General features: G+C 44.5%; 1 protein-coding gene and 1 long non-coding RNA gene across 8 annotated transcripts in view; one reads left to right on the plus strand and one right to left on the minus strand.

The window, feature by feature from the left end:
• Nucleotides 1-7,844: 7,844 nt before the first annotated feature.
• The window catches only part of MEGF11 (multiple EGF like domains 11), a 342,902-nt gene continuing 328,730 nt past the window's right edge, over nt 7,845-22,016 (minus strand). For all 3 annotated transcript variants that reach the window (XM_073877220.1, XM_073877221.1, XM_073877219.1), the window contains exons 21-26: nt 20,700-20,818; nt 18,731-18,797; nt 18,020-18,121; nt 15,507-15,563; nt 8,639-8,845; nt 7,845-8,053 (exon numbers count right to left, since the gene is read on the minus strand). In XM_073877220.1, coding sequence (XP_073733321.1) covers nt 7,893-8,053; nt 8,639-8,845; nt 15,507-15,563; nt 18,020-18,121; nt 18,731-18,797; nt 20,700-20,818 — 713 coding nt within the window. In that variant the 3' untranslated portion in view covers nt 7,845-7,892. The remainder of the gene's footprint in view (nt 8,054-8,638; nt 8,846-15,506; nt 15,564-18,019; nt 18,122-18,730; nt 18,798-20,699; nt 20,819-22,016) is intronic.
• Nucleotides 7,957-22,016, plus strand: part of LOC112833358 (uncharacterized) — a 32,869-nt gene continuing 18,809 nt past the window's right edge. For 3 of the 5 annotated variants that reach the window (XR_012373674.1, XR_012373673.1, XR_012373675.1), the window contains exon 1: nt 7,957-8,751. This is a non-coding gene — a long non-coding RNA (uncharacterized lncRNA). The remainder of the gene's footprint in view (nt 8,752-22,016) is intronic. The other 2 variants (XR_003210607.2, XR_012373676.1) reach the window with 1 other exon arrangement.

Below are 22,016 nucleotides of genomic sequence, written 5' to 3' on the forward strand. Positions count from 1 at the left end.
GTTGGATCTTGGGAGAATTCCAAGAACCCTTTAAGTAGTAGTAGAATATGTCTTTGATTGCATCTTAACAGTGTCTTCATTCTGAATAGTATCTCAGGAGACAAACTGTCTCAAGTAAGAAACATTAAGTTTTAAAATATGACAATGTAGGGCTCAAGGTAGTTTAGAAGTGTTTTGCCGCTTGACCCTGCTTTTCAGTCATTTTAACTGAATTTTTTTTTAACTTATTCTGAAAAGCCAGTTAGCCTTCTTGACTTGATTTAAACATGCCATTGGTCTCAAGTGCTATCTATGATTTTTCTTTAATAATAGTAGTTACAACTCTGTAGGGGTAAGTTATCATTAGCCATTACATTGTGTATGCTAAATTCTAATTCTAAGAAGGGGTGCTAGCTGGTGACTTAGGCCAGCGGTTTTAAGTTCTGAAAGGTTCTGCAGAAAAGTTAGACCTCTTGAGTTTAGATTGTCCATCAGAGCTTGTCCTATTTATTGTATCAGTGGGAAAATGGACATTTTAATTTTGTCTTCAGTGACTTGTATTTACAAAATACAAATGCTGTCAATGGTTTGACTATTGTCGTAATTTCTTCCATCTACCTTAAAGAGAAAAAAACTGTTTAGGCCGTTTTGGCCAGTACCAGAAGCAGAATAATTGAAAGCCTGGGTTGATATTAAGAACTTATTCCCAGCCTGTTAGGTTTCAATTTATGGAGTTTTGTTTGTTTTTGTTTTTTAAACACAGGAAGAAAATAGAGATTGGTTATTTGATATCTCACAAACATTTTAAACCTGAAGAAAATTCGAAACAAATTATGAAAATTTTTTTTTAAGATTTTATGTATTTATTTGAGAGACAGAATGAGAGATAGAACGAGAAGGAAGAGGGTCAGAGGGTGAAGCAGACTCCCTGCTGAGCAAGGAGCCCGATGCCGGACTCGATCCCGGGACTCCAGGATCATGACCTAAGCTGAAGGCAGTCGCTTAACCCACTGAGCCACCCAGGTGCCCACAAAATATGAATTTTGTATAAGGATTGTGCATGGCATGTATTCCCTGTATGGGGGGAAAAAAACAAAGACCATGAAAGGATCCTCTTCTATCACATGCTTTAATGGGGTAGCATAATAGGCTAGTGCTAAAAAGAGGAGGGCTGATTTTTGTTACCTTGGTTGGGTTGGTGCTGGTACCACACGCTTGCTGGGATTTGACAGGTCACTTTTTCCACTCACCTAAAGGATATGCTAAATAAACTGAAGTTGTCATTGGGATGTTTTAAAGAATGGTTGTATTTCCCCAAACTATAGGAGGCCAAGGGTAACAATAAAGTTATATAAAATGTCATTACAGCTTCTGTAAAGGAGATCATAGGCTGAGATCATTTTAATTGAAGCATCCATTTCATTGAAAATTGAATTGGAGGATAGAGAAAGAATATCTGAAAGGACATTGATACCAGGCATATATTAGAAAGTATGCTAAACTGAGTTAGATTGAAAGTGGCAGGTATAATAGAAGAGTGGTTGGGTGACAAAGACTTGGATTCTAGTCACAGATCTTTTAGTCATTTTCTCTGAGCTTCACCTTCTTCCAGTTAGGGGAATGGGTTAGATTATTCCTGGGGTTCATCCCAGCTCCAATTCAGCAATTCTATGAACGAACTCTTCAGGTACTAGAGCCAAATCATTACACATTTGAACTCAAATTTAATAGATAAGTAAAAATCACTTTGCAAAATGTTTTTGGTCTTATAACTTGATTAAAATGTTACTATTTCCATGTTAACCTCATTCCATAAGATGAAAGATTTTAGAACATTTGCAAAATGACTGTCATTTTCAAAAATATGCATCGAAATATCATGCTTGGCGGGGAGGAGCACTTGAGGGGCTGCTATGTCAACTGTAAATTGAGAACTGCTTGTTTTGGCTTTTATTGTTAAAATCCTGCTGGCTTTTAATATATACTTTTAAAATATATTCATGTCTGGGTGAGAGAACTTTTAACAATATCTTGTGTTTAATTTTTTACTATCATCTCTTACAGGCATCTATAAGAAGGTAGAGCAGTCCATAGAGCTAGCTGTCCGAGAGAACCAGTGATTAAATCCAAGTGAATAGGTTTTTGTGGCAAAATACACATGATATAAATGGCATTATTTGGCTGTTAGTTTAGTAGTCTGATCATTTGAAATCAATTATTTAACATCATTAGCGATAGGTCCCAGCACAGATGTTCTATATATTTGCTCTTTTTTTTTAAATTTTTTTATTGTTATGTTAATCACCATATATTACATCATTAGTTTTTGATGCAGTGTTCCATGATTCATTGTTTGTTCATAACACCCAGTGCACCATGCAAAACGTGCCCTCCTCAATACCCATCACCAGGCTAACCCATCCCCCCACCCCCCTACCCTCTAGAACCCTCAGTTTTTCAGAGTCCATCATCTCTCATGGTTCGTCTCCCCCTCTGACATACTCCCCTTTTCTTCCTCTCCTGTTATCTTCTTCTTTTCCTTTTTTCTTAAAATATGTTGCGTTATTTGTTTCAGAAGTACAGATCTGTGATTCAACAGTCTTGCACAATTCACAGCGCTCACCGTAGCACATACCCTCCCCAATGTCTATCACCCAGCCATCCCATCCCTCCCACCCCCAATCACTCCAGTAACACTCAGTTTGTTTCCTGAGATTAAGAATTCCTCATATCAGTGAGGTCATGTGATACATGTCTTTCTCTGATTGACTTATTTCACTCAGCATAACACCCTCCAGTTCCATCCACGTCGTTGTATATATTTGCTCTTAACTACTATATGTTACCAGTACCAGTGATGGTAGTGAAAATTAGTAGCCAGTAGGATTCCTTTTCTCTCTTTGAGTCAGTGGAACTTAACTTGCCTGTTATTCCCATCCCAGTGAGTAAGTGTATTGCTTTCAGATTCATTTCCCTTGACAAATTCCAGTCTCAGGGTACCATTTTCTCAGATCTCTCTAGGGAAGTGACAGATCCTTGTTGACCGTTGTTTTTTTTTTTTTTTTTAAGATTTTATTTATTTATTTGGTAGAATGAGAGCCAGAGAGCACGAGAGGGAAGAGGGTCAGAGGGAGAAGCAGACTCCCCGCTGAGCAGGGAGCCCGATGTGGGACTCGATCCCGGGACTCCAGGACCATGACCTGAGCCGAAGGCAGTTGCTTAACCAACTGAGCCACCCAGGCACCCAGACGTGCTGACCATTGTATTAGTCTCTATGCCAAAGCATTTCATCATATGGCCCTAAGAATATTAATAGAAGGTTATGCCTGAAATGGGACAGTCTGGAAAGCCCCAGGAAGCAATACTATTTCTGCAGACTATCTTTGATATGAACCCCACAATGCAGGATCTGTTAGGATCATCAGTTACTGGTTTTGGTTTACATTTAAGTGGATTCCTAAATAATAGGATTTTTATTTTTTTATTTTTTTATTTTTTTTAAAGATTTTATTTATTTGAGAGAGAGAGAATGAGAGATAGAGAGCATGAGAGGGAAGAGGGTCAGAGGGAGAAGCAGACTCCCTGCTGAGCAGGGAGCCCGATGTGGGACTCGATCCCGGCACTCCAGGATCATGACCTGAGCCGAAGGCAGTCGCTTAACCAACTGAGCCACCCAGGCGCCCAATAATAGGATTTTTAAGATTTCCAGTCCCTGTGCTTTCTCCTCTCCAAGGCTCTGGAAGGCCATCTGCTGGGTTAGACAATGGCTTGGGAAGTAGAAGCTGGAATTGAGGAAGGAATCTGACAACCCATCGCTACAGACTAGGGCTTCCGCCTTCTGTGGGTTTGGATTGGAGTCCGAGTCTTTCTAGCTCTGCAAGTCAGGGAAGAAAATGTATAATCAGTACCCTACTAATCACTAGGGCCCTGCATTTATCTCTGCCCTTTTGTAATTGCTAAATTGTAAGATCCATAAGTGTGGGAATGTTCATTGTTCATATTTACATTCCTAATACCTATCCCCCCTGCTATTCCATGTCAGAACAATAAAGAAGGAACATCTAAAAGAGTGAGGGGGCTAATCCTAGGATTCATTCTAGTCTAGCTTGGGGAGCTATAGTCTTGAGAACTACCATTCAGACTAAAAAATACTTTAATTAAAAGTTATATAAAATGATTATATAAATGCTATATAATAATTATACAGAAGTACAAATGACAGTGTAATGAATCCCTATGTATCCATCCATCCCTTCTGAGAAAGAGTCTGTCTCCTGTTGTCACATACTGATTAAATGGGCCCCTTCTGCCGGCCTTCTGGTTAGATGAATGGCTCGTAGAATGTATCATTCTTGAATTTTCTGTGTTGAGTGCATAACTTGCAGCCTTTGGTTATCCTTTATGGTATTGGGTAGTAATCTGAGCCTCATGAGTCATAATCTAATACCACTATTCTCAGTAAACACCTTTGTTAGCCTTATAACTCTTGATCATGTTTTGTCTTTCACCGAGATGTCAAGCTCCAGCCCTTGAGAATTGTCTTAGTAAGATAATTTCAGAATGAGTCTTAGTCTCTAACAAAAATGTATTATTCTTGGTTAAACATTGGGAATAACTTGAGTGTCATGTAAGCTTTGTGAACTGACAAGTTGAAAGGCTTAGGTTGACTTAGATAGGATTATGTACAAACTTTGAAAGTATGAAGGAAAAATTTTAAACTTACACTTTTGAAAGCATCCAGTAAGCTATTTTTTTAGCATCCACGTTTTACTATAAAATTAATCCTGCTGCTTCTTTACCAGTGAGGTCATAAGGTTATGTTTTAAAAGGTCCTAAAACATGCACCCACAGTAACGTACTGGGTGATAACTTCTACTAGTGGAGAGCTATTCATTGCACTTATGCAAATTAGGTGGCCCATCACTTGCTTTTATTCCATTCCATAGAAGTACCTTTGTGCCTCTGGAGCTGAGCACAGGCTGTAATAGTTGCCTTTGAGTTTAAATCTTTGTGAAAGCAGAGAAATTCTCTATTTGAGCATTTGATGTGTATGAGATTTTTCAATAATTTTTAGACATGAATAAGAATGTGTTGATCCCATTCATTAAAGGAAGAGACTCTTGTTATAAATATGATAGAACTTGTTCACTTTATTTTCAAGTGTCTATTGGGATAATTTTCACTTCTCTGGCTGCCTAAAGTGACCACACAAAATGTAGTTTAGTTCTACCTTTTAAACCTAAGTTGTAGATTATAGACACATTTTCAATGTGCAACACAACAGTAGGCATTCTTGTTAAATTAGTTTGAGAAATTCCTTTTATTTTGTACAAGGTATGGTCCCTTTGCACAGTGAACAAATATATTACAAATCTGGGTTATTTAAAAAAGTATTGCCATTTCATAGTCTCACTTATGCTATTGTACAATAATAGTGTTTCCTTTATTCATTTGAATTGAATGCAGATTACTTTGAGTGAAAACTGGTTTCTTTAAAATAAACAGATCTTTCCAAGTTGCCAACAAAATGCACAGACACATATTTAGGTTGACCATGAACCTATGTGTGACAGTGCTAGACAGAAGTTCCTAACAGTTGCTCTGTAAGAATGAAATGTCTTTTACCAGTAACTCTTAGATCTGTGAAGGCAGCTGTTGTCACCAGAGATGAATCACACCCTCTGCCTTCCCCTTCTCTGTATTGCCTAATTTGAATTGTATTACATTTCTTTAACAGTCATAGAATGCTAGAGCCAGAGGGTTGTTAGAGCTTCTTCCCTCTCTCTCCTTCTCTCCTTTTTAATACGTGAGGAAGAAAGCCCAGAGAGGGCAAGTAACACTCAAATCTCTTGACCCCATGCTTTAGCAGTTCCACCATGCTCCCTCTTGCTGAATTTTGCCCATAAGATAGTTGGCAAACAAGAGGCGACACTTGAAACTGGCATGATGCTGCTTGTTTGCAGTGTGCCAGGCAGCAATGACTGTACACGAAGGGTAGGGGAAGAAGATAAAGCCTGGGATTGAGATGAAGTTTCTCCTGGCTGATCTGACTTCGCCATGCTTCTTGATCCTTGCTTTACAAAGGTAATTGAGCACTTGCTGCCCTGAAATACTGAGGTAAGTCTCTTATCTATTTCTTTCTACATATGTATGAGCAATATTTACTTGGGTCTACAAAGGAATTTTCTATTATTTATATTTCATAAGGCTTTTGTGGAAAGGAAATTTGCTATTGCTGATCACTTGCTCCCATGCACACATGCAGCATTCATGTAAGTATTCTATGCTTTCCCCTAACAGTAAAATTTGCTTAAGCCGTGAGTGAAGTGAGGGAGGGGGATTTACTTGTTTATTTTCTTGCTTTTGCTGGTCATTGCCCCAACTAATGGGTTCCATGGCAGACTTCCAGGTTGTATCAAGGGCTTCAGGACTCCCACACTTCCTGTCGCTGCTATTCCATCTTTGCGGTCATTTAGTTCCTCTTCTGTTTACCTTTTTGGAAGTATTTTTTACTGGCTGGCTGTTACCAGAGAATGGAGTGGTGTAGGGGTGGCCATTAGTTTCCTCGGGTTGTCCTTCTGGTCTTTAATTCTTGTGAGGAGGTCCTCTTTTTTAGGGCTTGGGAGTTGGCTCCAGTTTGACTCAAACTGAGCCCCAGTTTACCTGGTTAGTAGTGGAAGGTACAGACACGTCTAAATACTGGGATCTGGAGCATTAGCTCATTGTAATATGTTTTTGGCCATTTCAGTAGGTGGTGGTTTTAAGGTAGAAGTACTTCATATCCTTATTTGCTGTTTACTGTAAAGTTTTACATCATGTTACAGCAACTGATTACAGTCCATTCTTTTCATTTAGTTCCATCAAAAAGCATCATGTAATTTAAGCAGCTTATTAAACTTTTAAACTTGCTATATCCACTTTTATCTAATTTCTTCTACACTTTTGGGTTGTATTCTACATCAAGCTCAAGATTTATGAAGAAATGCATGAAAGCAAGTACTCTTCTGAGTTAAGGGATGCCAATCAAATAAATTCGGGAGGCCTTTTAGGGATACTTCCTTCTTACCAGTCTGTGACTGCTTGCTTAAAGGCATCATCTCAGAATTCTGTTTCACATGGAATGACTCGTGTTGGATGGATTGAGGAGCTATGACCAGGCTAGGAATGACTTGGCAGTGTTCTCAAACTTTGAATCAGCAAGATTTGGTAAAGCTGGCCTAGAAATCATTATAGACTGAAAGAGGCTACTGCGCTTTGGAAACTTCTCCTCCTTACTACCACGAAGGGCAGAAGAGGGAAAGTTAATTTGTATTTATTAAAGTCTTATTTTTTAAAAATTGAAGTTGTCAGTATTAGATTGTATACTATAATCTTGGCTGTTGTGATTTGACAGGTCAGACATAGATGTACAGGTACTTTAGGATTGATATTAGCACAGTTTGTGTGCTATTTATCTTAGGTAATAAAACAGATGTTGAGGGTAACAGCAACCAAAAGCACATACATTTCGGGATCTTGAATCCTTTCCCCTCCCCAGTTCCCTTTTCCCCCAGGAAGGTTTGTGAAACCTATGCTGTATGCTTTCTAAGCATCACGTTTCAGAGAATTACGTATCTCAATATATGTATTTAGCTGATGTTGATGAGTAGCTGGATCTTAAGTGTTTTTAAAAGATCATGTAATCCTGGGCATTTGGGGTTGGGTGTGGGTGAGTGATAGGATTTGCCTTTGTGAACAGACTGTTTGAATAATTACCCCAGTCCCACTTGGAAGTTCTTCTTTAGTTCCAGGTGAAAGTAATGACTAACACGCAGCTGGAGTCAGTCTGTATCATTATTTCGAGTCAAGGGATTGTCTTCTTTCAGAGTCAGAATATTCAGCAGAACACATTGCAAGAGAGAGGCTTCTCTCTCTTAAGACTGCTTGTCCTGGGAGGGCCCATTGGCAGGGCTTTGTCTTACTGGGAGGAGGTCATAATGACCAGGAATATGGCTGTTCCTAGGTAGGTCGTATGGATTCTGGATATAGCTGGAGTTATGACCGCGGCCTTCTTGGACCACACTGATTGTGGGCTCTAAGGAATATAGTGAAAAATGAGTTCAGAGAACAGATTAGCTTTGGTTGCCTTGTTGAGGGGAATAGAGTTCTATTTAACTTGCTAGGGAGAGAAGCCAGGGATTTATAAATCTGTGATAAATATATGAGGGTTAGGATTGAGGCTTGCTCACGAAATGGAGAATCTAAGTGAGTGTACTATTAGAATCCCAAGCTCTGGTCAAAACCAAGAGGTCTGGATCTTATCAGTAAGTCCAGGGACATAGGGGAAACCGGGAGAAGGTCGAAGACGGTGATTTAGAAACTTGCACGTCTGTTCTGATTGAATCACTTGAGGTGTGTATACCCACTGATTCTCCACCCCCAGCATTTCTGCTTCATAGTAGTCCTGGTATTTTTTTTTAAAGCAGAGTTGACATGAGAATTTGATTTCCTGCATGAGAGAGGAGGGTAATCCTGGGAAAGACCGTTCACCTTGGATTCCTTAAAAAGCAACAAAAGAAGGGTGTGTTTTCAAGACAGGGTGAGTGGAGAGGGCTTGTTTTTATTTCAGATGCTGCACTATTGCCCTGATTTCACTAAGTTACTTATTTGAGACACCTACCAACTTCATATATATTTTTATTAGATGTCAACAAGGATGGCATATCTGTGTACGGAGACCCCCTGTGCATAGGCGACTTCATTTCTACATAGCTGCTTTCTGGAAGCTTGCAGGTGAGAATGGGTGGGTCCTTAATTGTGGCGTAAGGGTTTTCACTGCTATTCAAGGAACAAGTGCTAGAACTGCACACGGATTCTTTCATGTAATCTGTAAGGCAAGAGAGATTTCTTAGGACATGCAAGGACACAGACTTAATTTCAGTACCAGAAACAGATTGCATTTTATGTGCCATCAGGATCCTGGATCTGTAAAAGCCTATAATAATCCAAGATTTCCTTCTTAAAATATGTTGAAGGGTGCTTCCCTAGGTAGGCAGAGTTCTTTTCATAAAGAAACTTATGTTTTTGGAAGGATAGGGACATTTTTGTTCTTAGTAGTCAGGTTCAGAACCAGAAGGGGATTGATTCAAGATATTCATAATGTGCTTTCACAATGTGCTTTCACATCTATTATTTAATTTTTATAAAATCCTGCAAAGATGATACTTTGCATTTTATAGGATGAAGGCCCAGAGAGATGAAGTGACTTGGCTAATGTCCTATAAGCTCATAAATGACAGTGCCAAGGCTTGAATGCAGGCCTTGGGACTCCTTGGCCTGTGTTTGTTCTGTGATATCATTCTTCCTCTGAATTCTTTTTGATGAGTAAGAAATTTAGAGTCAAAAGAAGTAGGTGTGTGTTTTGGCACAGGTGTCAGCAACTTGGCAACCTTTAGGCAGCAAATTTTGGCGGCATCCCTGGCTCTTGAGAAGCTTGTGATCAGAGGTGGGGCAGACTGAAGTGTAACTGAGGTGTAAAAAGCACCTGGGTCTCAGGCTGGCCTTTGGAAAGTTCCTGTTTTCTAGTAAGCCTTCCAATGTATCCTCTGGGGTCACTCATCCCAGTACTTATGAATGCTAACTGAAACCAATTTTAGCAGTATCTTTTTTCTGATACTAGGAGAACTCATGCTTCTTTTCCTGCTGCCTCCCAGGTACATCTTCCCCAAGACATCAGGGTATGTTGGGGTACAAAAGAATGCAAACTAGTCTCCCAAGTACGAGGCAAAGTAACTGTAGCTCACTGGAGGAAGAAAGTGTTTTCTTTGGGACTGGGAGTCACAGAAGGGAAGGGGAGCCCCTCCTTCAGCTTCTATGCGATTTTCCCCTTTTGGGAAGATCACTGGTTCTTATAGATCATTCCAAGTGAGGCAAGACTTGCCTGAAAAAGGCACTAGAGTCTCTGTAATCTGGCCAACTCTGGCCCTCATTCTTCTGTGACAGTCTGCCAGCCAGGGGGTCTAGAAATAAGCATAGAATTGTAGGGGCTCTACAGTAATGAGTGGTCTTCAGAGGTCTAAATTTCTCTAAGTGGTAGCAGATGGTGAAATTTCTATATTTCTCAGCTCTAAATTTCTCTTAAGTGGTAGCAGATGGTGAAATTCTTGGACAGTCTTCCACTAGAACCATCACATGCTCTCTGCCTTCAGCTTGTGAGATTAATGAAAATGTAAAAAATAATAATAATAATAAAGGGATCATTGTAACTCAAGGGGTGAGTAGGTCCTGGGAGAGCAGAACACTCCATGTGGCTGAAAGTTGAGTTGTGTGTGACCACTAGCAGTGTTTTCTTCCGTAACAGGTGACTGGCTGGGAGGGGATTTACTTAGAATTCTGAGTATAGGGTTACTGATGTTTGTTTCAGCAGGTAACATTTCTTCAATCTTGTACAAAAGTACATTTACCCATTAGTTCGTTCCTAATACCTGCGATGTAGCTAGAGCAATAATTAATTCTCTCCTTCCCTTTTAACTGCTTATGAGGAAACCGTGGCTTGGCATGAGGAAGTGACCTCCCCAGGTCACTCTGCTGTCAGTAGCAGAGTGTGCTCCACAACCAGGCTCAGAGCCTTTTCCATCTCATCCTGGCCCACAGGTGTAGAGAGAGAGATGTTGGCCTTGGTCCCATCTGAGATTGTGGCCTCTTTCTAGCATAGAACCCTAGAGAGGGGTAGGAGAAAACATTCTTGCTGGGCAGTGAGCAGGCCCAGCTGCTGGTGAGGCTCTCATGAGGAAAGGGGGATGTGGGTCCTGGGCCACAGTCTGCCCAGAGCCACACGAAGTAGTTTCTAGTGAGTACTTTGTTTCTTAGTACAAGGGGCTGGGGTATGTCCAGGAACCCCAGCATGGTCCATCAGTCCCACCTTGGGTTCTCTGAACTTGGCAGCCAAAGTGTAAGGCAGCATGACTCGGAGCTGCTGGTTTGGAAGCTGAGGACTAGAACTGCTTACAGAAGGGCTATCATCTGAGTGAAAAGTCCTCTAAAACCCTCCTCTCCTCCCCACCCAGGCACATCCTTTTACTTTGATTGGCGTCTACCTTAGCTGCATGTTTTCTTAAAACTTGAGGAATGGTGATAGAAAATGTAGCCCTTACGCTAGTATCTTCACACCGGTTAGGTCATTTGAAACTTGTTAATTTGTGGAGAGGGCTGTGCAGGAGGGACTATGATTACTGCTTTAGAAAGGAGGATACTGAAGCTCATAAAGTTCACCTAATGTTAGTAAATAGGGCTCAACCCATAATCTCCGGTATCCAGTCATGATGTTTTCCACTTGCATCTTACTACCCGTCCTCCTGTTCTAGATCTCTAAATGCAAACTACAGCTGCAACAGCTTCACCTTACCTTCAGCAAGGAATACCTTTTACCAATGGGGCCAAGCCCTGCTGACAGAGAAAGGCCAAGCTCTAAGCTTTTTGTAGATATCCCATGATTGATTCAGTAACGGCAGTGGCAGAGTCTTGAAGCTGTGGCTCAAAGCCTAACAGAGCCTCAGTCAGCCAGTAGTAGTATCCCTCTTATTTCCACCAGAAAAGTCAAGGCTGCCTTTAAGTTTAGGGGTATACAGCAGTCTCCCCGCCCCCACCAATCCACAGGGATACTTTCCAAGACCGCCAGTGGATGCCTGAAACCACAGATAATACTGAACCCTCGATATATTGTTTTTTCTTAACGCGTATATGCGTACATACCTATGCTAAAGTTTAATTTATAACTCAGTCACGCTAAGAGATTAACCACAGTAACTAATAGAACAATTATAACAGTATAATGTAATAGATGTTATGTAAATGAGGTCTCAAAATATTTTATTGTACTATACTCACCCTTCTTGTGATGATGTGAGATGGTGAAATGAGGTGAATTACCTAGGTAGGCATTGTGACAGGCCACTATTGACCTTGATCCTGTGACGGGGGAGGGGGGAGGGGGGAGTGGTAACCGAAACTGCGGATAAGAGGACTACTGCCAATAGTTTGCTGTGCAGCAGGGGATGCATCTCTGTGAATAAAAGAGAAGTTGGGGTTGGGGGAGGGGATTCATCTCAGGGGAAGATGTACCTTCCTTATTTAAAGGGGCCCGAGGGAAAGAAAGGATGGAGAAGTGTTATGTGTAGGTTGAGGTGGTCGGAAGGGGGTGTTGGATTATAGATAATCTGGATTCTATTTCTGGGAACTGACAGGAGGAAAGGGCAAGGCCCGCTGGAAAATGTACACTTCCAGAAAGCTATTCTTCTCTCCTCCTGCCGAGTCATCTACCTGCCTGCCCTCAGGGAGGGTGGGGTAAGGGGAAGAGCAACCAGTCTCTCTAAGACACTTCCTCATCCTTTTACAGCCCCACCCTACCCCAGCCAGTCCATGCACTTCAGGGCATTTTGCAAAGAAAGGGGAAGCGTCAACCAAGGCTACCTACCTAAGCTTTGGAGAGTCACTCCTCCAAGGCCTGTAATTAGCATCAGGATTGAAGGCTTAGCCTTAAAATGCCTTGGTGTTTGTTCTCACCTAGTTCCTACCTCTTCCAAATCACACAGTCTTATACCCTCAAATGCCGAAGGGGCCTTGGAAATGAGCCTAAACACCTTCATTTTATAAATGAAGCAGCAAATCCAGAGAGGGGGAAATGACTATCCAAGGCCACCCTGTGAGTGGGATTGGAACTTACTTAGGCTTTTAGGTTCACACGAACATCTAGGTAAAGTCAGTATTTCGCCCTTGGGGAAAACCCAGGCACTGAACATGTTTCTTCTCAGCCTGTTACTATTGTTAGGAAGCCACACTGCCTTTTCTCTTCCTGGGCCCCAAGTTAGCCCTCTTTTCCTTGAGAGACAAGGATATGGGGAGAAGAAAGGGGAGATTTCACGGTCAGAAGGAGAACCACACTGGCTAAAAAAAGTTTTCAGGATGTCACTGGACTCCTCACTACCTTGGAACCCAAAGTTACTGCAAGGAGGCACGTGGAGGCTGGATTAGCAAGGAGCATACAGGTGGCTTCCCTTTGGCAGCAACAGTGGGATTCAGGATTTCAGGATCATAAAGGTGGTGGAGAGTGCCAGGGAGGATTTCTTCTGTAGCACTTTGAAAGGCCTGACAGACAAGGAATTAAACATAGTTTGTTACAGTATCATTGTGTTGAGGGGGAGAAGGGGAAGGGGAGATGGATAGGTGTTCAGAGGTAAAATGCGATTAGCATAGCAAGCAATGTGTGGTGTCGTGTAACTTCAGGATGACAGTGAGCGGAGGTCTAAAGTAAGTACCAAGGGCAAGAAGGAGCACTGGCTGAATTAGAGAGACCTTAGAGTGAGTGCTAGTACAACCTCATGGTTCTAACGGAGGTAGAGAAACCAAGCGCAGAAAATAACAGTGTGACCTAGTCAGTGCCACACAGTAAGAACTAGGACTAGAATCCAAAACTTCCAGGCCAGCGTCTTGAGACCACTGAGTTCAGAGAACACTCAAGACTCCTCACTCTTAATGGTTCTCATTTGGTTTGGCCCAGCAGTTTTAGGAAATAATTTCATTCCTGGTACAGACTAGTTTATTAAATGTTTATTTGGGAGTTCAGTTAGTGGGGTTTTTTTCCATGTCTTTGATAAATATTTCTGTAAAGTTCCAAACCGTGACATTTCATTTTCCTGTTCTTGAATTCTCTTGTTCTGATGTGTTGGTTCCCAGCACCCGTTGGCATATTTACCTGGGCAGCCTTCTCTTCTCTAAAGGATGATTATAGCCAGAGTGGTGAGACAAAATCTGGCTGCAAAATCTGGCCTTCCCTGTACTCAGGCTCAGATACATGATCCCACAAAACGGGAGTGAATGACACTGAGGCAGAGATACTGCCCTCCTTAGCTTTGTTATATATACATTTATGGTTTCGAGTCTGAAAGCAGTTACCCTAATCACAATGCACAGCACAACAAAGTGCATAGGAAAGTTGTGTGCTCATTAATTGAGCTGTTTGGGCCTGTCTGAGCTTATTCATTCTTGAGTCATGCATATTTTCGGAGCTAGAAAGTCTCTTATTTAAGAGATCTTTCTGCCCAGTCCCCACTCCTCTTTGAGAAAGAAACAGGTCTCAGGTCACAATGATAAAAACAGCAAAGCTTTCTTTTCTGTTTTTAGCTTCACTACTGTAATGGTGCTTGCCTCCATGTGGATGGTTTGAGTCAGTATGCAGAAAATGGCCAGAATTGATGCTCCCAAGGGAGTAGTGAACTTTGGCTGACCAGAAGCCGAGGGGTGACCTCCTGTTTTCAGATTGTTCTCTTGAGCTGTATACATCCTAACGTGTTCATGGAGACTTGCCCTTCCTGCTCTCTTGCTCAGAAAAACCCACCCCTAGCTCACCCCACCTTTAATAACCACTCCACCAAGGGCTAAGTCTGAAAGAACAGTAATCCAGGAAGTCTGGGTCAGTCTAGACCTAAGAATGCCCTGAAGTACTCATTACAAAGGCAGATTCCAGGACCCCACTCTAGATACACTGCTTCAGAGTCTTGGGAAGATGGGATGTGGACCTCTGTATGTTTAACAGGCTTTCCAGGTGATTCTGGTGCACAGCTAGATCTATGATAGCCATTGGGATCTTTGCTGTCCGTCGTCTCTTTCAGTGTGGCTGAGACTCCTAAATAGACCTCAGAGACAAAAGGACAGCCCTATTACATTAGTACAATCTTTTACAATATGCAAAAACACTTCCCATCTCTGATTTTTACTGAATACTCAGGATAACCTTATTGGACACTAGGTTAGGCATAATTGGAACCTTGCAGATGAGGAAACTAGGCCTTGGAGAGCTCCCAGTCTAAGGGCACGGTTAATACTTGACAGAGTAATAAGTGACATAGTCCCAAAGCCACCTATTTCACACATTCTGTTATTTAAATGTAAGGCCTAAGCCCAGGGCAGAACCTGACCTTCATCTTTGGTTTCACTCACAGACTTCTTAGAAGGATGATCCAACTTGCTGTTCCCATGTGCTTGGGATCAGTCCTTACCTCCCCACTCTCGGGGCAGAGATCTCGAGGGTGGAGTGCCATACAGTATTAACACTAGGTATTAATTTTCATTCCTTGTGCCCCAGAAAGCCAGCAGGTGCAGGGTGGCAGTCCTTGCCAGCACGACGACAGGAGGCCTCTGGGGCAGGTAGATTGACTTTATTTCAGAATATATAATCAATTTAACTCATACTAATTGGTTGGATAATGACATTCTCCATTTCTGAAGACATTTAGTTGGCATCTATAAAAAACCCACAAGCACTTGCTAAGCAGGTGCAACTTAAATCGAAATATAAATTCATTATTATTATGATTGCTCCTCCTGAGCAGAGCTACCCAGCAGCCCCAGGTCCTGTGGTCTTTTTACTTTTGGGGGGAGTGAGGGAAGAGAGGTGCGCAGTGTCTCTCTGGTAGAATTCCTGGTCATTTCACATCTGTACTCTTTATCTTGCTAAGCCCTTTCTAATGGGGCGTCAGGATTGGATACTCTACCTTTGAAGCCTTTGTCCATAATGTATGTGTTCTGACGTCTATCCATTCCACAAGCACCTGCATTAAAAGAGAATAAAGAGAAAAATGGGGTGCGTGACGTTTACTTAGACTGCATGTGTTTTTGCTTTATTTTTTCTTGCCTTTTTTTCCTTCCTTACCCATAAAATTAGTTCTTCAGTGCTAGAGGATTATTCTGGGTTTAATCTACTCTAAATCATTTTGACGATGCAGGAATTCTTTCAGGGCTCAGAAGCATTAGTGGTGAGCAACAGCGCCCCCTGGCATATGCAGCACTCCTCCTCTTTAACCTTAACTCTGAGGGGTGTGTCTTCCATGAGGTGATCACAGGCAGTTCTGATGCCACCTGCAGTCACCATAGGTGAAGTCCCAAGCTCCAAAAGTACAGGATAAGGAACGAATCAGAGCCAGTTCTTAGCTTGGGGAAGAGGTGTATGACATTCCAAATCCCAGTTCTGTTGGATCTTGGAATGGGGTTGAAGACTGTTTCTTACCTCAGGTCTGGTCCTGCCTCCTCTCCTGGATCTGAAGCTCGACTGAGGGGAGCCAGGGAGGGAGGTGGACCGGTGGCTTGATTAGTCATCTTTCCAGAATGTAGTCACTCCCATCCATAGTCTGCTCTCTTAGTTACCCATTTTGGGGAGTGGACCATTTGTACATAATTGAGACTTGTCTTTGAAAAGTATTACTAGTGTTTTTAATCTGAAGGATTTTTCTCCGTTTTGGCTGTCACAGTTTATCCAGCTCCTAAAATGCATGGTCCTTAGCCATAGCCAGAGGCAGGACATAATACTTAAGGGACCAAGCTCAGGTTCTTTGCTGCTGGTGATATCAAAAAAGAAGCTGTCTGGCATTTTTAGGTTGAGACTGTAATGACTCTGGCTCAGAGTCCATTTTTTTCAGCTTTTAACTGAGGACACACTACCAGGCAAGGCATGCAGCAAATAATTACTAAAATACAATGTCACTCCACTTGACTCTCCCCTGTTTGAGACACTGAAGGCCAATGCACTGCTATTTCGATACATCCCCATACCATACCTCCTCCACAGAGTTCCTAAGTTGAATATGTAGAAACCTGTTCTTACCTGCCTGCCTTCCCCACATTACTGAGTGATACGGCAGAACCAGTCCAAGTTTTCCTCTAGTTTGCTATTCTTCTAAAAGGCCTATAGGTAACCTGTACCCTTCAGAAACATGATTAGCAATTTGTATTCCTGGCACCAGTTCAGCTTTTTATACTAGACAGGGCTTCCTTCACCCTCCCTGAGGGAGGGAGGCTAGGCTGTTAACTTTTCCTTTCTTTAGGACAGGAAACCAAAGCCCAAAGAGGGGCAGTGACTTGTCTGACACCACATGAACTAGAAGCTAATCTCCCCAAGTATTCTCTTCCATTGGCCACCAGCCTGCCTTAGTATAAGCCACAAGATAGCATGTGGTGGCCCTGGCTACACTGGAGAGTGTACATCTAGAAAGCAGGGAGAAATCTGGGCTGAGCCCAGAGCATGGTCCCTTGGGGAAAGATACAGCATGGTGGTAGTGGGGGGCAGGGGAGGGGGGTTGGGAAGATTGAGGGTTGTATTTGGTGGAGTTATTGAAAGACCTAGACATGGCCCAGGGGACCCGCAGCCAAGAGCGTAGCCTCCTAGGTACAGACTCAGGGTCTTTGCAGCCCACAGCTCCTCAGTGGGTGGATAAATTCAGAACCTTCATGCTTCTTAGTGCTACTGCACCCAGGGACCTGCAGGGGTTGGCAGAGCTGCATTCCTTGAGCTCTAGAAACCAGCTAGAGCCCAAGGGTTATCCAGTATACTAAGGCCCTGCCCTAGAGAGGCCACTTGTTAGGGAGGCTACATTCTCTGTTGATTGATTATGCTTACTCCTATGGCACCTATTTCTGTAACTCCAGATCCTCCCACATCAGGATTGACTTTGCAAGTCTCCTTTTTTCTTCTTTCCCAAGCCACTAGCTTGAGCCTAATACAGAGCAGAGTGGATGTCGATTGACATCCTACCCCAACCTCTCCAGATCCCTGCTTGACAACCCTACCCTATGACCTGGGAGAGCTTGATCTGAGCCACTGGTGGGTCTGGGGTCTCTCTCTGGGAGACATTGGGCTTGTCATCTACACCCACAGGGCCCAGAGAACCCCAAAGGTGTCCCCATCCTCAAGTCATTTCTCAGTGGTTTAGGGTTGTATTCTGTGGCCTATAGGGAGTACAATTATGCTGTGTCTCCTTCACCTAATACCAGTCACAGTTTGTCCACATCCACTGACCACTATGGGAGCAGAAGGGGTGATGGGGGATGAATCCAGGCAAGCTTCCTTTAGATAGGGGATGGGGCCTGTAGACTAACCATGTTGGGAAGGAGGAGGGCCCAGCGGAGCGTTCTGGGACCATGGCGGTGAGTCAAAGGGCAGGAAGGGGTAGGTCTGGTCGGGTATGAGAGCCTTGGGAGCCCAGCAGGTAGAGGGTAGGGCTGGGGGTCTAACCTGGTGAGTGTGGCTCAGCAGGGCGGCTGAGGTGTCTAAGTTCAATGTAGAAGTCCTCGGGCGGGTACCTGGCCTCCAGGGCACTGATCTGGAAATGGGAGTCTAGTGAGAGGAATGACAGGGAGGAGCCATTATTCCCAGGGCCCTGGTATGGCAGGGTGGGGAGTATGGAGGGGATCAGGGTAGGGCAGGCTGGAAGGAGTCAGGGCCCCGATGTGTAGTATCCAAAGGGGCAAGGGCTAGGAGGATCTGTTAGAGCTGAAGCCATCTACCTTTCTCCCTTACCTCCTCCCCCCCCCCCCCCCCCGCCGCCCCCAATAGGAACTGGTGGCCACTAGGGCAGTGGGACAGAGGAAAGAAGCCCTTGGAGAGGAGTACCTTGGCAGGGCCTGGCTCAGGCAAGGGTCCCTTTCCCAGACGGTGAATAAATCTTTTGCCTGCATCCAGGTCCTAGCTGTCTTCCTTTGTGGTCCCTGGGTCATAGCCACCCTCTCCCCTAATAGAAATGAGGGGTGTCGTGGGCTTCATTTGCTTATGAGAACTGAAACAAGGGCTTGGGTTTCCCGAAGCCCCTTCTCCCTGGGGGAACCCATGCTCACGATTCATCTACTAATCTTCTCCCTTGGAACTAGGACAGGGAGCCTTTCAATGTGGAGAAAGGAGAACAGATGGGACACGATGACAGGGGACCAGACTCAAACCACTACTGACCTAACACGTTCACAAAGCTGTAAGGGGTCCAGTTTGTTGTGCCTCTGTCAAGGGACTTGTTACTGAGCTGTTTGGAGAGGAGGAGAGTGAGTTAATCCCTCTGCTCCCGAGGTGCCCCTGCCCAGCCTTGGGCACCCCCCCCTATGATGATCCTGACCCACCTACATCTTAGATCGTTGAGGGAAAGGAAGAGCTAGGTGTACTGCAGCTTGACTGCGATCGGCGGGAGCGGAATTCTAAGCTGTCTGGCTGAAGTTGTAGGGTTCCCACCCCTTGGGACCAAGTAGGCCAGGGCCGCCCAAGAGCCAAGAAGTGGCCTGAGCCTGGGTGGCTGGCTCTGATGGGAAGTAGGTCAGCTAGGTGGGACTGAGCTATAGGAGAACAGGCTCTGGCCCTTGTCTCAGATGCCACATGAGGCCATCTCCAGCACAAAGGGAGGTGTTAAGGTGGTCTGCCACATCACTGTCACCTCTGCTACCTGACCTGGCCTGTGTGTGAGTCTCCCTTTTGTGAGCAAGGGAAAGCCTTGTCCTTGGCATCGTTTGCTTCTAACCTGTTGCAGCCTTGATAATGTGGCTCTTGTTAATCAAGAGCCTCATACTAGGAAAATCCAGATTCCCTTCCCTCAGCTTTCAGCTCCTCAGATAAGCCTAAAGCTGAAGCTGGGAATGAGAGTCCGAGCTGAGGAGATACACAGGAAGAGGGGCCAAAGCTATAGGGCTTAGGGCCACAGACTGCATAGGGGCCTCAAGGAACGCTGCATACAGCACTCCCATTTCATAGGAAAGCTAAGGCTGAGAACAAGTGGAAGAAAGTGGCCTTGGGGTTCTGGCTTGAGAGTGGTTGCCCCTGTGTTATTGTTACGGGGTTCAAGCTGCATTGCCACCAGGCCTGTGGACTAGTGGACATTTCTGTGGGCCAGATAGGGAGAAAGGATTCCCAGAGCTCTAGGGCAGAGGCTTGGAATATGAAAACTGCTTCTGTCCATGTTCCTGACACAGGAAGGATGTTACAGGAGAGGAGGCCAGGAGCCCTGGGATTGCCCGCCTCACGGTCCTGCTATGCATGTGCAGCTGTGTGTGTGCGTGTGCACGTGTCCATGCCTAGGTGTCAGGAGGTGTGCAGCATGAGCCTGTCAGACCTCTTGGTCCTTGAGGCTGTTTACATTTCTGAACCTCCTGTTGTCCCCAGTACGGGTCCTGACACACCATGGGGTGGGCTTCCTACACCGTGTGCTGAAACATCCTTGCCCAAGGGCCTGTGATTATAAGAGGAGGTCTTGCCATCAGCCAGGGTGGCATAAGCTGGGAGCTGTGAAGGGAGAACCCTGTCCAGGGTGGTGCACGCCTGTCCTTGAAGGCCTGAAGGGTTCGTTGCCAATGAGAACATTGCCTATAGCTGATGTTTGGGTTTCCTGTCCCTTGTGGTGGTTCTGATTGCAAAATATGGTTTTGCGGGTATGTAGTGATAATGTGTATGCCAGATATAAGGGCATCTGGTGGTACCTGAGTACCAGCGGTTATTCTCTAAGGTGCTGGTTGCATGCATGGTGTTGGAAATGCACTGTAGTGATTAGTCGTAGGTGGTGTAGTATTTTGATTACACGTTATATGACAAAAATGGCCACATGGTTATATGTGATGAGAACGCTCCATGTGATGATCACATGATTTGGTACCAATTCCTTACACACAGGTGTGGGGGTATATATCCTATTGAATGATGCTGTAGGTTGGTTACATGTGATGTCTGCTGCTTACATGGTACTTGTTGGTTCCATGTAACCTGCTGGCTTCCTGTTAAATGCTTCAGAGTGTTTACATGTCCCATGGATCACAGGGTTGTGTTTAATGTACTGGCAGTTGGTTCTATATGGACCCTCCGGGTGGGATACGGTTCCCCCCTGAGCAGAGGTGAGGGCTCACTGGGAGGACGGTGGGTAGGGGCTGGGGAGTCGGGGGCCCGGTACCTTGGTGGGGCCGTTCCTGTCCAGAGTGCTGGCCTGGCTGGTGGCAGGCCCTCCGCACGCCAGTGCGTGGTAGCTGGAATTGGAAAAGCACTGTGCATGGCTGCTACTTTGAGACAAATCTGGGAAGAGAACAAGGTGCCATACCATCATACCCCTGTCCCTGGCATGAGACACCCCAATATTAACACTTGGGCTGGGCAGCCTTGTGAATGTTCTGCAAAGAGAGACACCTAAGTCCCCCATCCCCCAAACTTTCTGGTATCCACTACCCCCACAGAAATCTGTAGATCCTAATTTGCCTCTTCCTTCATGGTGTCCCCCCCGCCCCCTGCAGGATCCAAGTTAGGCTTGCTAGTGTGGAGGGTGGCATCCAGCAGCTAGAGCATGGATGAGGAGTGTTGGCTTTGACAGCCTCGTATGTCCCTGAGCCGCTCCGTAGGGCTGTGCTGCCCTCCCCTGCCTCCCTCCAGAGATCTATCCCAGGAGTGAGGCCATAAAGAGAATCCCTCTCCTCTGAGCCCTAGCCTTGCCCTTTTGTGGATTCTAGGACCCCTCCACGGTGTAGGGGAATTCCAGTGGAATGGTATGGGAAAACCAGCCAGACTTATTCATTATAGTCATAGAAGAAAATCCCCAAATCAGCTCTGTGGGCTTGGGATTTCATCAGGGGTATTTGCTTTGGCTGAAACCCAGGGAGGCAAGCAGGCCAGGAGCTCTCTGAAGGCAAGGTTTGCACCTGGACCACCCCTGTCTACCCTGTATCACCTAGCATGGAGTGGGCACATGGTGGGCAGTACTTAGCATGAATGGGCTGATGTGATCTTGGTTTTCTGAGTCCAAGATGCTGGAGGCTGCATGGAGTCAGCTGGAGAAAGTGATCATCCTTGTGCCTACCCAGACAGGCCCAGCGTCCTGTGGCCCAGGGCCATGTGCAATTTCAGAGCATTTTGACCTCTTCTGTTTAACTAAATATGAAGCCCAAAGCCTCATTTCTAAGGTAGCAGTCCAGAGTTCAGGACAGAGGAAGGATCTGGCCTAACAGCCCCACCTCCACCCCTTTCAGACTCTAGATCGAATGCCCATTAGAGATAATTACCACATTTTGGATATACTGGGACATTGCCCAAACTTTCAACTCTCCCCCCACCCCAGGTCAGGCACCATCCCCTTCCACTGTATTAATAGGGCCCTCTTAACTCTGGAAACTGGGAGGAAGAGTTGCTCTGAGGCCTTCCCCAAGGAAGCAAAGATGGAACAGGGCTTGGAAATAGCCCCAGGGCCAGTTTCTTGAGGTGGCTCAGGCATTGGGCTGAGAAG

This window comes from Callorhinus ursinus, unplaced genomic scaffold (assembly GCF_003265705.2).
Source record: "Callorhinus ursinus isolate GAN/ISIS: 27379988/994484 unplaced genomic scaffold, GSC_fseal_2.0 scaffold25, whole genome shotgun sequence".
In the NCBI taxonomy this organism is placed as follows: Eukaryota; Metazoa; Chordata; class Mammalia; order Carnivora; family Otariidae; genus Callorhinus; species Callorhinus ursinus.